The sequence below is a fragment of the Bos grunniens genome, chromosome 12 (genome assembly GCF_055505025.1).
Source record: "Bos grunniens cultivar Pamir isolate PY7600 chromosome 12, Bosgru_T2T1.0, whole genome shotgun sequence".
In the NCBI taxonomy this organism is placed as follows: Eukaryota; Metazoa; Chordata; class Mammalia; order Artiodactyla; family Bovidae; genus Bos; species Bos grunniens.
In genome coordinates this window covers 34,685,842-34,699,358 of record NC_141176.1, presented here as the reverse complement: position 1 = coordinate 34,699,358, position 13,517 = coordinate 34,685,842, and the positions used below count along the sequence as shown (strand labels likewise).

The window sequence follows — 13,517 nt, the reverse complement described above, 5'->3', positions numbered from 1 at the left end:
CAGAAAACTAAGATCATGGCATCTGGTCCCATCACTTCATGGCAAATAGATGGGGAAACAGCGGAAACAGTGAGAGACTTTATATTGGGAGGCTTCAAAATCAGTGCAGGTGGTGACTGCAGCCATGAAATTAGAAGACTCTTGCTCCTTGGAAGAAAAGCTATGACCAACCTAGACAGCATACTAAAAAGCAGAGACATTACTTTGCCAACAAAGGTCCATCTAGTCAAGGCTATGGTTTTTCCAGTAGTCATGTATGGATGTGAGAGTTGGACTCTAAAGAAAGCTGAGCGCCAAAGAATTGATGCTTTTGAACTGTGGTGTTAGAGAAGACTCTTGAGAGTCCCTTGAACTGCAAGGGGATCCAACCAGTCCATCCTAAAGCATATCAGTCTTGAATATTCATTAGAAGGACTGATGCTGAAGTGGAAACTCCAATATTATGGCCACCTGATGTGAAGAACTAACTCATTGGAAAAGACCCTGATGCTGGGAAAGATTGAAGGTGGGAGGAGAAGGGGATGACAGAGGATGAGATGGTTGGATGGCATCACCGATTCAATGGACATGAGTTTGAGTAAGCTGTGGGAGTTGGTGATGGACAGGGAGGCCTGGTGTGCTGCAGTCATGGGGTCGCAAAGAGTTGGATACAACTGAGCAACTGAACTGAACTGAACTGAAGACCCACTCAGAAGCAGAAATTTACATATGTTAAGGGTGTTCCTGCATGTCCTGGTATATCCATTCTGCAGGTAGGCAGCTTGTCAGCTTTCACCCTCACCATCTACACAGACTGCCCAGCTCCGTTTAACAGACACTTAGTGTGTCTTTGCTAGAGGAGTGAACAGATCGGTCAACCTCAAATAGGTTTTGGAAAGTAAGTGCTAGTACATAGTGTACATGGTGCTTCGGCGCTCAGTCGTGTCTGACTCTTTGTGACCCCACGGACTGCAGCCCGCCAGGCTCCTCTGCCCATAGGGATTCTCCAGGCAATAATACTGGTGTGTTGCCCTGCCCTCCTCCAGGGTATCTTGCCAACCCAGGAATCTCCCACATTGCAGGCAGATTCTTTACCGTCTGAGCCACTTGGAAAGAAAGGAAACAGTTAAATCTGGTAATATAAAAGTTAATGAATGTGTGATTGGTGTGTTATTAATAATATGTTTGCCAAGTCTTTTAGTTTGGTTTTAGTTCTTAGTAAATAAAATTAGCAAGTGAGCCTTGCTCAGGCTCTAAATTATAAAATATAAGAAAGCCAAAGGATTCAAACGTACCAATGGAAGTAAAAACATATTTTTATTTCCCCATTAATTAATCAAGGCAAAGGATAGGAGGGTTTTTTTTTTTTTTTTAATATAAGCCATTACTTTGGAACTAGAAATCTCCAAACTGCCTACCCGTGAATTTGCAGTTTTTTCCTTCCAGGCTGATTTTATTAAATTTTTAGCAAGTACGTATATCTTTCAGAAGAAAGAAAAGTTCTGAGTATATTAAAATAAGATAAATCACTTAAATCAACAGGTATGTTCAGTTGGTTAATGAGTCACTTCCAAGTTTTTCAAAGTGAGGTAAAACGTTTTTTTCACTAAGTTTTTGTTAAATTGTTAGATATCAACATTTATAAAAAATCTAATTGCTTTCTGCTTGGAATATTAAATACATAATTTGGAAGGGGAATCTGTTCATTTGTAAGGAAGCAGATAAGTACAAACATCTTTGCTTTTTAAACTGAGGCTTACCAGTTTGGTTACCTGTGGTGTTTGATATTGTGAAAGCATAATAAATACTTTTAGATTAGTTATGAAAAAGTAGAAAAGCTGGGTCAAATGATCCATACCCACAACCAAAGTTTTCTTCATGTTAAGAATTTTAAAAGGAGCATTTTCAAATAATCTTTCCTCTAACATTACTATATAATGTATTTTGCTGTACTAAACATAATTTAAAACTTCTATTTTCTACTATCGTGTCTCTCTAAAATAACAAAGTCCGGGTCATGCAGTTCTTTGAATTGCAAACATGTATCTGTATCTTAAAACTCAAGCTTGGAAATTCGTTGGGTGAGCAGGTATTCTTAAACTTTCCATCTGTGGTTTTATTACTCCTAATTATTATTTTCTTTGGAAAGCTTTCAGCCCTGCCTTTTCGCAAGGTGTCTGGCTTCCTCCCCCATGGTTAGGTCCCTACCCTTAGGACATGCAGTGGGGCTTGTTGCCAGCCGCGGGGAGCGCTCACCCGGGGCGCTATGCTCTCTGCTCATCTGCGGTGTTGGTCATGGTTCCGACCGCTTTTCACTTCCTCCCAGTCGTGAGAGTGTAAGGCGTCTACCCTGTAGCCCCAGGTTCCATAATATCTTTGTGGCTCATTGAGATAGACACCCTTTCCATCTTTGGCCACTTTTTAAACGAGTACTTGTTTTGAGACTTTGTGTGTATACTTTCTGTTATGTGCGTCTGCAGGGTGTTTCTTATAAAAAATAAGGCCTCTCTCTCAAAATGTCTGTCACTGTGACTCAGTCACACCGATCATGCAACGAGAATGGACAGTGGTGGCTGACGTCATGAGCCGGCTTCGATGTGATCTCCGTGTATGCCATCAGAAATCCTCACAGCGTAGGTCTGGAGAGGGGAGTCTAGCTGCTCCTGTTCACAGATGGGGAACCAGAGACACAGAGATTAGCCGGTGTGTCCACACCGCTGTTCGGGAGTGATGGCATGGGGAGGGTGGAGGGGCCGCTTGGGCTAACCTCTGCCTGCCTGTCACTGCCAGGGCAAGGCGCACCTGGCCGGGCTTTCTGTGCCGAGGAACATCTCAGCAGCCCATTTGGTTCCCAGGTTAACCGCCCCCCTCCCACCCCGCCCAAGAGCCCCAAGCACCATCTCTCTCATTTAGGCCCTTTTTAAAGAAAATTTCATATTCATTTTGTTACTTACATTGATATAGTATTGGGTTGGCCAAAAAGTTCGTTCTGGCTTTTCCAAAACGAGATTTTTGGCCAAGCCAGTACTAACATGGTTGTACTTACTGTACAAGCCAGTCTTAACATGGTTGTAACAACAAATTAATACATTTCAGTACTCATGTAGCATTAATGAAACCATGACAGTGGTTATTATCAGTGGGTCACTGTAATCTCTGATATGTTAAGGTAAACAAACACATAAGTACACATATGTATTTGTATGTGTAAATATGTATTATATTAGCATTACATAATTGGTATTACATAGCTCATATATAAGGGACTTCCCAGGTGGCGCTAGTGGCGAAGAATCTGCCTGCCAATGCAGGAGACCCAGGTTCAATCCCTGGGTCAAGAAGATCCCCTGGAGAAGGAAATGGCAACCTTCTTACCTGGAAAATCCTAAGGACGGAGAAGCCTGGTGGGCTACAGTCCCTGGGATTGCAAAGAGTTGGACACAACTGAAGACTTAGCACAGCACAGCACAGATCATATATAATATAAATACATATACAGTGTATATTATATTTATGGAATATGTAATCAATATTCTACATGACATATACTGATACATAATTAACCTGTATGCAAAATTTAATTATTTTAATTAGACAAATGTATTTGATCAGCTTCCCTGGTGGCTCAGAGGGTAAAGAATCTGCTTGCAATGTGGGAGACCTGGGTTCAATCCCTGGGTTGGGAAGATTCCCTGGAGGAGGGTATAGCAACCCACTCAAGTATGCTTGCCTGGAGAATCCCATGGACAGAGGAGCCTGGGGGGACGGGCTACAGTCCATGGGGTCGAAAAGAGTCGGACACGACTGAGTGACTAAGCACAGCACAGCACATTTGATCAGCAATATATGATCCATGCAAATGTTAGCTCAAACTCTTTATTATTTAAAATTAAAAACTCAATTAAGCAGGAATTTAAATGGGGAACAAAAGAGAAATCTTCAAAAGAAAAAAAAGACTTTTTAGTAACTCAGCTTAGGAAGTAGATTTCCTGAATCTTTTGGAAAGTAATGTGGTAAGTCATGGAACCATTAGGAGTCTGTTTTGAGGGTTTTACTCCCTTGAGCCATATTTACTGTCTCCCCCACTGCATGGTTTAGGTTTTAGTTTTTGAGAGTCTATGATAAAGATAATGAATAATGTCTTTTTCCTATTTCTGAGGCAAAAAATACCACATGTGGTTTCCATGGCTCTGTGAGCAGCCCCGCCGGTGTTTTGACCAGGACCGTGTGCCTGAGTGTCAGGTGGCGTCCCGGGGGCTCATGAGAGCAAACAACATTGGGATGTGTGGGAGATGATATTTTCGTTTTCCCGAAGTGACCACATAAGACTTGGATTCTCACCATCTCGAGTTTGCCCAGCCCCTCCCCCGCACCGAGTATTGATGCCAACAGTGAGCTTTTAACACGGTCGCCTCTCAGCAGTAAATCAGGAAACTAGTTTTTGCATGAGCCTCTGGAAACAGACTTCAAGTCTCTGGCATGGTTTTCAAAGTAAGCTTTGCTAAGCAATTATTGGGATGATTTTAGTTAATGTGAAAAAATTGACTCTTGTAAACAACAAGAGTTGATGCGAGTCTATGCGGGGCTTCCTATTTTTAAAGACGTCTCCCTCTTGGAAAATTGTTTTCATCCTTATGAACAAAGTTACACAAAATTTAGTGTAATTTTCAAGCATAAAAGGATTCATTTCTGCCATTTAATTATACCGTTGCTCACTTTATTTGTGTTTAATTATACCTAATCGAGCCCACTGATGTTTGGCAGATATTAACAAGCTCTAGCTTGTAATTTTTCTTTAGAAAAACTCAACTGTGGGTTTTCACAAACCGAAAGTTTGGGGCGGGGGATGCATCTTTGGTGTTGTTTTATTAAAGGAAATTAAAAAGCTGATTTCTAAACATCGGCCACATGAATCTAATTCGTCATTCCCATTTCTGTGCCCTAGATTTTCTCTATAAATAACTTCTTCTCCGTCCAAGTTGAGCTTTTAAAGTTCAAAGAACCCAAGTTAATAGTCACTGGCCGCACAAATAAATAGTGCTTTCGACTCGAGCACCCAGAATGTGTCTCCGGGACATTTCGTGGTCTGAGAGGATCTCCCCTGTTGGGGGTGGGGGCCTGCTCCCCCAGCATGTAGGTGGGATCCACTTGTGTTTTTGTTCGGTTCTGGCTTTGCAGAGGGAGGGAGGAGAGAAGGGGATCTGAGGACTGTTTACTTTGAGTCATTTTGCTACTGGAAAGCCACCAAATGTGGCTTAAAAATATTGGGCAGAGTGACAGAGCCATGGCCGCCGGCTCTGTCCAGCCTCCTGCTGCCTCGGAACCAAGACAAGGCAGCCGATCCGTGCATCCCCGCCCTCCGGGGAGGAAGGCTTGGCCTTGCCAACCAGGAAATATTGCCATGACCTTTACAGGCTTGCTCCCTGGAGTTAAATAATAGCACCAGTAGTAGTGGTAGTAATAATAATAACACACTTTAGGAAAATGCACAATGTTTGTTCATCCATCTTAAACAGCAAGCAGTTCTTTATTACACATTGGCTTAACTCCTGCTAAAGAAAAGTTACTCAGTGTCTCTTGTTGAGGATGGTGGAACAGGAATGACTCAGAAACTTGGCAGCAGGTGTGGGGTGCGCTGTGGTGGGATTTTACAGGGGGAGGGGGTCATCTCTGAATACATCCTGGAGAAGTGGGAATTCATAGCTGAGGAGCACTGTAGTCCGCCAGGCTCCTCTGCCCATGGGATTCTCCAAGCAAGAATACTGGAGTCGGTTGCCATTCCCTTCTCCAGGGGGTCTGCCCAACTCAGACAATGAACCCATGTCTCCAGCAGGTCATAATTTAAAAAATGAAGTCCATAGTATTGTCTTGAAGCCTCCATGTGTTTCTAGCATGGATATCAATGGGAGATGGTCCTCCATAAACAAAAGTGAAAGTGTAGGGAAACTCACTCAGTTGTGTCCGACTCTTTGTGACCCCCTGGACTATACAGTCCATGGAATTCTCCAGGCCAGAATACTGGAGTGGGTACCCTTTCCCATCTCCAGGGGATCTTCCTGACCCAATGATCAAACCCAGGTCTCCTGCATTGCAGGCAGATTCTTTACCAGCTGAGCCACAATGGAAGCCCGAGAACACTGGAGTGGATAGCCTATCCCTTCTTCAGCGGATCTTCCCGACCCAGGAACCGAACCGGGGTCTCCTGCATTGCAGGCAGATTCTTTACCAACTGAGCCAAAACATGTCACTAATTCTAGAGCCCAGGCTGGTGACTGACTCACTGTTCCCTCCCACACCACACCCTGCTAGACACACACACACACACACACACACACACATACACACACACTCCTTCTAATAAAAGGGTCAGAGGGAGAACTCAGGGCCACCTGGGATGTGTTGGACAGAGGTTAAAACAGTACAAAGAACTTCTGTTCAGGAGCTTTTGCAACAGAGACTTCAGCCTACAACTGGGTTCAGTTTCAAATCTAGGTGGACATGTAGGGGGCAAGCGCCCGGGAGCAGGATGGGGAACTGGGGTGGGAACTCCCAAAAAGGAAGCATCAGGGGAAGGGGCATCCCGGCTAAACAGACAGGGGGATTCCTGCTGAAGGTGGGCAGACGATCAGACATCACCGGTGAGTGGGGAGGATGGGGGGAGGGTGAGGAGAGCTGGTCAGATACGGAGAATAAGCATGTGTGGAGAATGGGAGACACCTGGGCTCTTCAAGACCAGACCTAAGAACAGGGCATGGTCGAGAAATTGGCTCAGAGAAGCTTGTCCAGTTTGGTCAAGTGGAGGGTCTGTCAAAAGTAAGATGAAGCAGATCCACCACGGGCAGCCTGCTCCTTGCCTTCTCTCCAGAGACCCATTCATACTTCTTCTGCTTCTGTACTCAAAGAAAGCACTCTACCAGAGAAATCACCCCCTCCTAGCCCAGAGTCATGAGGGAAAACCCCAAAGATCGGATGCTATTTTGGTTAGATGCCGTAGTGTATCTCGTGGTTCTCACCAGTGAATTTCACCTGGGGCAGAGAGGGTGCCCTTGGGATGCAGTGGTGAGACCCGCATCCTGAACACTGCCAGCATGCCCTGAGACAGGCAGATGCACTCAAGCTGCACACACATGCACACACACCAGAAGGGCATGTCTGTGACATTTCCACAAACCTGGCTGTAGAGTTTGACTGGGGGTGGGGGGTAGGAAGTTACAAATGAAGGACGGGTTGTTTACTGAACTTAATATGGAAGATTTCAAGGCACTTTAACCACTTTGTTTCACTGAGTGAAATAAAAACATCAAAATAGACATTTATAGTGGGATATAATTTAATATTTATGTGCTGTTTACTTTATAGCCTGGATTTCAAATAATTATGGCATCTGTATGTTTACGGTGCTTTAGAAATACGACAAATCAGCTCTAAAAGTGGTTGCTGCCTTGGACGCTGTACAATAATTCTTTGGAAATAATTGCTCTGAATTTCTAGTTAATTCAAGATGTCTAGTTAATTCAACGCATGAAATGGTCACTTCATACACTTAAGCTGTCATGAACTGCAAGCTATGATGTTATTCTTAAAAGTTCAAAAATAGTATTAGAATAGTATTGTTTTAAAATGGCAAATACTTTAGAGAAAATATATACTTTTAAAATTTTATTGAAGTATTATTGATTTACAGTATTGTGGTAATTTCTGCTGTGTAGCAAAGGCATTCAGTTATATGAGATATATGCATTATTTTTCGTATTCTTTCCTATTATGCTTTATCACAGGATACTGAATATAGTTCCCTGTGCTGCACAGTAGGACCTTGTTGTTTATCCATCCTGTTTATAACAGTTTGCATCTACTAACCCCAAACTCCCAATCCAGCCCTCCCCCACCCCGCTCCACCTTGGCAGCCACACTTCTCTATGTCTATGAGTCTGTTTCTGACTGTAAGCGCAGGTCGCTCAGTCATGTCTGACTCTTTGCAACCCCATGGACCATACAGTCCATGGAATTCTCCAGGCCAGCATACTGGAGTGGGGAGCCTTTCCCGTCTCCAGAGGATCTTCCCAACCCAGGGACCAAACCCGGGTCTCCTGCATGGCAGGTGGATTCATTACCAACTGAGCCACAGGGAAGCCCAAGAATACTGGAGTGGGTAGCCTAGCCCTTCTCCAGCGGATCTTCCCAACCCAGGAATTGAACCAGGGTCTCCTGCCTTGCAGGCGGATTCTTTATCAGCTGAGCTATTTGAATAAAATTCACCCAAATAATCAATCTCTGTACAAGTATGACTCATGGTTCCTGCTCTGTACACTTCGGTACTGTTTTATGATACTAATGATGCAAAGCCTTACCTCAACCCCTAACCCAGTGCTACCCCAAAGAAAATTGCTATTGCTGCCAGTAAAACATGTGAACTCCAGGCAGAAATAGTGAGCCAGTATCCAGTTATTAAGGAAACCTCTGATACAGTTGGAGCCCCACTTTTTTCTTTCTATATATGATTTGGTCCAATGTAGAATGAGCCAAAAAAAAAGAAAAAATCATGAAATCCTCATTCTACAAAATCTAATGCCGTGTAAATGACACACAGCGATATATGGCAAAAACTCTTTGGCCAAAAGAGTCCTCGTGTAGGATATACACTCTAGAATACAGCCAAGAATCAAAAAAGAAGCACAAAGATTTCTCCAACACTAAAGTATATGTTCTTTCTCAAGAGAGATGGGACTGTCAACACCCCTGTGTGTATTCTTTCAAGTCAGATCGTTTATCCAGTTTCTCGGGAATGGGGAGAGGAAGTGAGTGGCTGTGGACGGTGATGCCCGGCAGGAGGGAGGGAGAGCAGCTGACCGCCGGGCAAGGTCGTTAACACAGCTGCAGCGCCTGCAGACCCAGGGCTGCCTGGTTCTTTGTGCAATAGCGCAATGGAGCAGTGGATTCAACCGGGAAAGGTGAAATTCTATTTTGTGTACCCATTTTCAAAAGCAAGTAGTTGAGACTCATTTTAAACAGATTTTTATTCAGTAAAAATGTTTTAGATGAAAAGTGATGCTTTTGTTGTTATTGTTCAGTCTCTCAGTCATGTCGACTCTTTGCGACCCCATGGACCACGGCACACCAGGCTTCCCTGTCCTTCAGCATCTCCTGGAGTTTGCGCAAATTCCTGTCCATTGAATCGGTGATGCCATCCAACCTTCTCATCTTCTGTCGCCCTCTTCTCCTTTTGCCCTCAATCTTTCCTAGCATCAGGGTCTTTTCCAGTGAGTCAGCTCTTTGTATCAAGTGGCTAAAGTACTTCAAAGTGGTGTTTGAAGTCACCTAAAAAACTGGGGTCTGCAGATCCCTTTGTTCCCCGGCGAGACTTTATTATACTGGAATCAGAAACACTTGGGCTGTAGATCATCCAGAATAATAAAATCCGTTGGTATCCGTTCTTTGGCCGGATGCTAGTGCTTGATTTCTAGTTTGGAGGCTTTATATGTTTTCCAGTTTATTTCTCAGAATAACCCTGTAGGGCCGGATGATATCCCCTCTCACAGATGAAGTGGCTGAGGGTCAGAGAGTTCCCAGAGTACCTTGGCTGGCAAGTGGCCTATGTGTGTTTGTCTCCAGTGTGGGAGAATACCCCCATTCTGCTGCGTCAGCCTGGCTGGGAGAGCAGCGTTTCAGAGGTGTGCTGCTGGTTCACAGACCCCTACCTCTTTCCCCTTGTTTGCTTGTCTTCCTCTGCCCGCTTTTCCTTCCCCTCTCTGTTGTGTGTTAACCTGTATATGAGACCCGTATATGCAAGCCACCTGCAACCAAGAGTGATTTTGCAGTTGTGGCCACAGGGACCTTTGCGGGGACACTGAGCTTGAGGCCCTGCCCCGGATGTCACATGCTTTGATCCCTGATGCTGGGGGCACGGGGTGGGAAGTGCCCTTCTGTGCCAAACGAAAATCTTGGGATGCCCGGCTCTCTCTGCAGCTAACATGGTCCCAACGCAGATCACACTGAGAGGCACAGCCCCCCAAATAGCAGGGGCTCCCCCCACCCCACTGAGACCGAACACACACCCCAAGAACTCTCTCTAGATGTGTGTCTGTGTTGTTTTCCTGATTGCTACAGCTGCTTTCTGCACGAAAATCAAATCATTACGGAGTTGTGAGAATTGAAAACACCTCATCATTCCACCCCCCACAAAAAAAAAATCCCTGTTAACGATTTTAAGGAGATTCTAATTTGTGAACTGGGGCTTCCCTGGTGGCTCAGATGGTAAAGAATCTGCCTTAATGTGGGAGACCCCGGTTCCACCCCTCTCCTGTCCCCCCCTGCCTTCAGGTCAGAGCTTTGTCCAGCTGGAGCCCTCGGGGTTGAGGAGGGGCTGACCTCCTGCTTTGTTTTTCTCCGCAGCTCTTTGCTGTGCTTGTTCAAGACACTTCTGAAAGACGGACAGAGGAGCTGCAAGGGGGACGAAGGGGCCCCTCCCCCCAAATGTGCATGAGTTCATTAGTGGATTGAAGCCTTATTGCTAATACTCTTTATTGAGTTCCTTACTGAGTACAGGCAATACTATTCTTTGTATTGGTTTTTGTTTTTTAATTGAAGCGTAGTTGATTTACCACGTGTTAGTTTCAGGTGTACAGCAAAGAGATTCAGGCATACATACATAATACCTATTCTTTTTCAGATTCTTTCCCCATTATAGATTGTTACAAGATATTGTGTATCGTTCCCTGTGCTATATTGAAGGACTGCTGTTTATCTATTTCATATACAATAGTGTGTATCGGTTAACCCCAACCTTCAAAGCTGTCCCTCTCCTCCACCTCCCCCTTTGGTAACCATAAGTTTGTTCTCTATGTCTGTGAGTCTGTTTCTGTTTTGTAATTAAGTTCATTTGTATATTCTTGTATGTGTGTCTGTTGATTTAATTTTTAATTAGTTGTCTTTGTATCTAAATATGGATGGAGATGGAAATGGCAACCCACTCCAGTACTCTTGCCTGGAAAATCCCATGGACAGAGAAGCCTGGTAGACTACAGTCCATGGGATCGCAAAGAGTCAGATATGACTGAGCGACTTCACTTCATGGATGGAGAAATTAAATGTGTAAATTTTATGGAGAAATGAGGATTATGACCTCCCTGGACCTGTGTTCTGGCTTCCATGGTTCCCAGAAGAGGGAGCTGAGGCTGTGAGGGGAGCCCTGACTCCCGCTGCCCCTCTGGCTGCCCGTGGGCCCCTGGCACATGCTCATGGGGGGCCGCGTGGGCCCCTGGCACACCCTTGGTGTGAGGCTATGCGTGCAGCTTATGAGTTGCTGCCTGATTTTCTTTTTAATGGCCAGTGTTCTATCGAACGGAGAAGGCAATGGCACCCCACTCCAGTACTCTTGCCTGGAAAATCCCGTGGACGGAGGAGCCTGGTGGGCTGCAGTCCATGGGGTCGGGAAGAGTCAGACACGACTGAGCGACTTCACTTTCACTTTTCACTTTCATGCATTGGAGAAGGAAATGGCAACCCACTCCAGTGTTCTTGCCTGGACAATCCCAGGGACAGGGGAGCCTGGTGGGCTGCCTTCTATGGGGTTGCACAGAGTCGGACACGACTGAAGCGACTTAGCAGCAGCAGCAGTTCTGTAGAAACCATCACATAGTCGGTTTAACTATGACATGTAACTCTTCAGACATCCTCCTGTGTACATGTCAGATAAACTGCCAGAAAAGCCCACAGTATAATAATAAGAAGTCTGGCTCTGGAATTAAATGGTGTAGGTCTCATACCTTACACACCAGCAGTTCTGCTCCAGGGTATACATATGAAAAAAACAAAAACACTAATTCAAAAAGATATATGCACTTCAGTGTACTACTTAAAATAGCAAAGGTATGGAAGCAACCTAAGTGTCCATCAACAGAGGGATGGATAAGAAGGATGTTGTGTGTGTGTGTGTGTGTGTATGTATATATATATAGTGTTCTTTTAGGTGTCATATAAGCATCTTCTATCAGACAGCAATAAACAGCCAGGGCTTCCCAGGTGGCACAGTGGTAAAGAACCTCCCTGCCCGTACAGGAGACACAGGAGATGCAGGCTTGATCCCTGAGTCAGGAAGATCCCCTGGAGAAGGAAATGGCAACCCACTCCAGTATTCTTGCCTAGAGAATCCCATGGACAGAGGAGCCTAGTGGGCTATTAGTCTATGGGGTTGCAAACGATGATAATAAACAGCTAAATATTTCAAGGCAGTTCACTGGATAGGTTTCTAGGCTTGTAAGCCTCTGACATTTCATATGCAGCCATCCTTGCGTTCTAATATTTATCAAAGCACTTATTTTCTGCCTTGATAAGTGAGTGTGTGTCTGCCTGTTTCCCTGACTCCAGTTTCTGAGGGTTCAGATGACTGGCCGAGTTAGAGAAGAAAGTGCCTGATTCCACCCTAAGCCAGCAATAATTCAGCAGCGGGAGGCAGAGAGCCTTTCGTATTCAAATACTCATGCTGCTGGAATAAAGTGGATGACAAAGTATACTTCTGGCCGTAAGAGAGATTATTAGCAGGGAGACACATGGGAACCGCTGAAAGAGGGGCCTTTGTGTGCAGGGAGGCGGGCGCTGGGTAATTACCAGCCCGGTTCCTCATCGTCGTATCTCATCGTCCTCCTTTTTCACGCTCTCGAGGTCTGAATAGCCGTCTCTTGTCTCTTCATCCCCACAGGAATGTGGCTTTGGCTACGGGGAGGACGCCCAGTGTGTGAAGTGCCGGCCGCACAGGTTCAAGGAGGACTGGGGCTCTCAGAAGTGCAAGCCGTGCCTGGACTGCGCCCTGCTGAGCCGCTTCCAGAAGGCCAACTGCTCGGCCACTGGCGACGCCGTCTGCGGGGACTGCCTGCCTGGGTACGTGGCCAGTCCTCCCCGGGAGATCAGGTCATTATTCTGAGCAGGATTTTCTCTCTGGTTCCCCTCCAGACACAGATGCCTGCTGACACCCACCCCAACAAGGTTGCCGAGGTTCACGGCTTTTCTGTTTCCGGGGCCTCCCACACGCCCTGCACGGTGACAGGCGGGGGGTTAGGATCAAACAGATAAGCCAGTGACCAAGGCTCGGTGTCACAAAAGTCTGCAGAGTCCCCACCAGTCAATAAGAAAGAAAAGATGGACAAAGGGATGAAAGAATAAGGCAGCTCACAAAAGAGGAAATGCATGTGGCCTGTGATGCTAGGAAGATGGCCATCCTCCATATGATCAGAGAAATGCAAACACCACCGTCTAGCCGGTCACTTCTGCGGTGTTTGTGGGGCAGCTGCCAGGTGTTGCTTTCCGGAGGGAGACAAAGACTGCCTCCCATGGGCAGCTTACATCCTAATACGGTTTGAAAAATACCTGCATAGTAAATACTAAGAAGTTGTGCAGAAAGGTAGAAGGTGGTGGTTCCTGGGGAAAACAGAAAGTCTTCAGCGTCTCAGGGGGCTGGGTGTGCCCACTGGGGACAGAGAAGAGAGGCAGGTGGCAGGATCAGAGTAGGTCATCAGGCTGGGTGATGCTGAAAAGCTGAGGTC

The 13,517-nt window shown here is 45.6% G+C and overlaps 1 protein-coding gene across 3 annotated transcripts in view; it reads left to right on the top strand.

Annotated features, from left to right (window-relative positions):
- The window catches only part of TNFRSF19 (TNF receptor superfamily member 19), a 91,361-nt gene that overhangs the window by 29,069 nt on the left and 48,775 nt on the right, over positions 1–13,517 (top strand). For all 3 annotated transcript variants that reach the window (XM_086328502.1, XM_086328503.1, XM_086328504.1), the window contains exon 4: positions 12,677–12,855. In XM_086328502.1, coding sequence (XP_086184628.1) covers positions 12,677–12,855 — 179 coding nt within the window. The remainder of the gene's footprint in view (positions 1–12,676; positions 12,856–13,517) is intronic.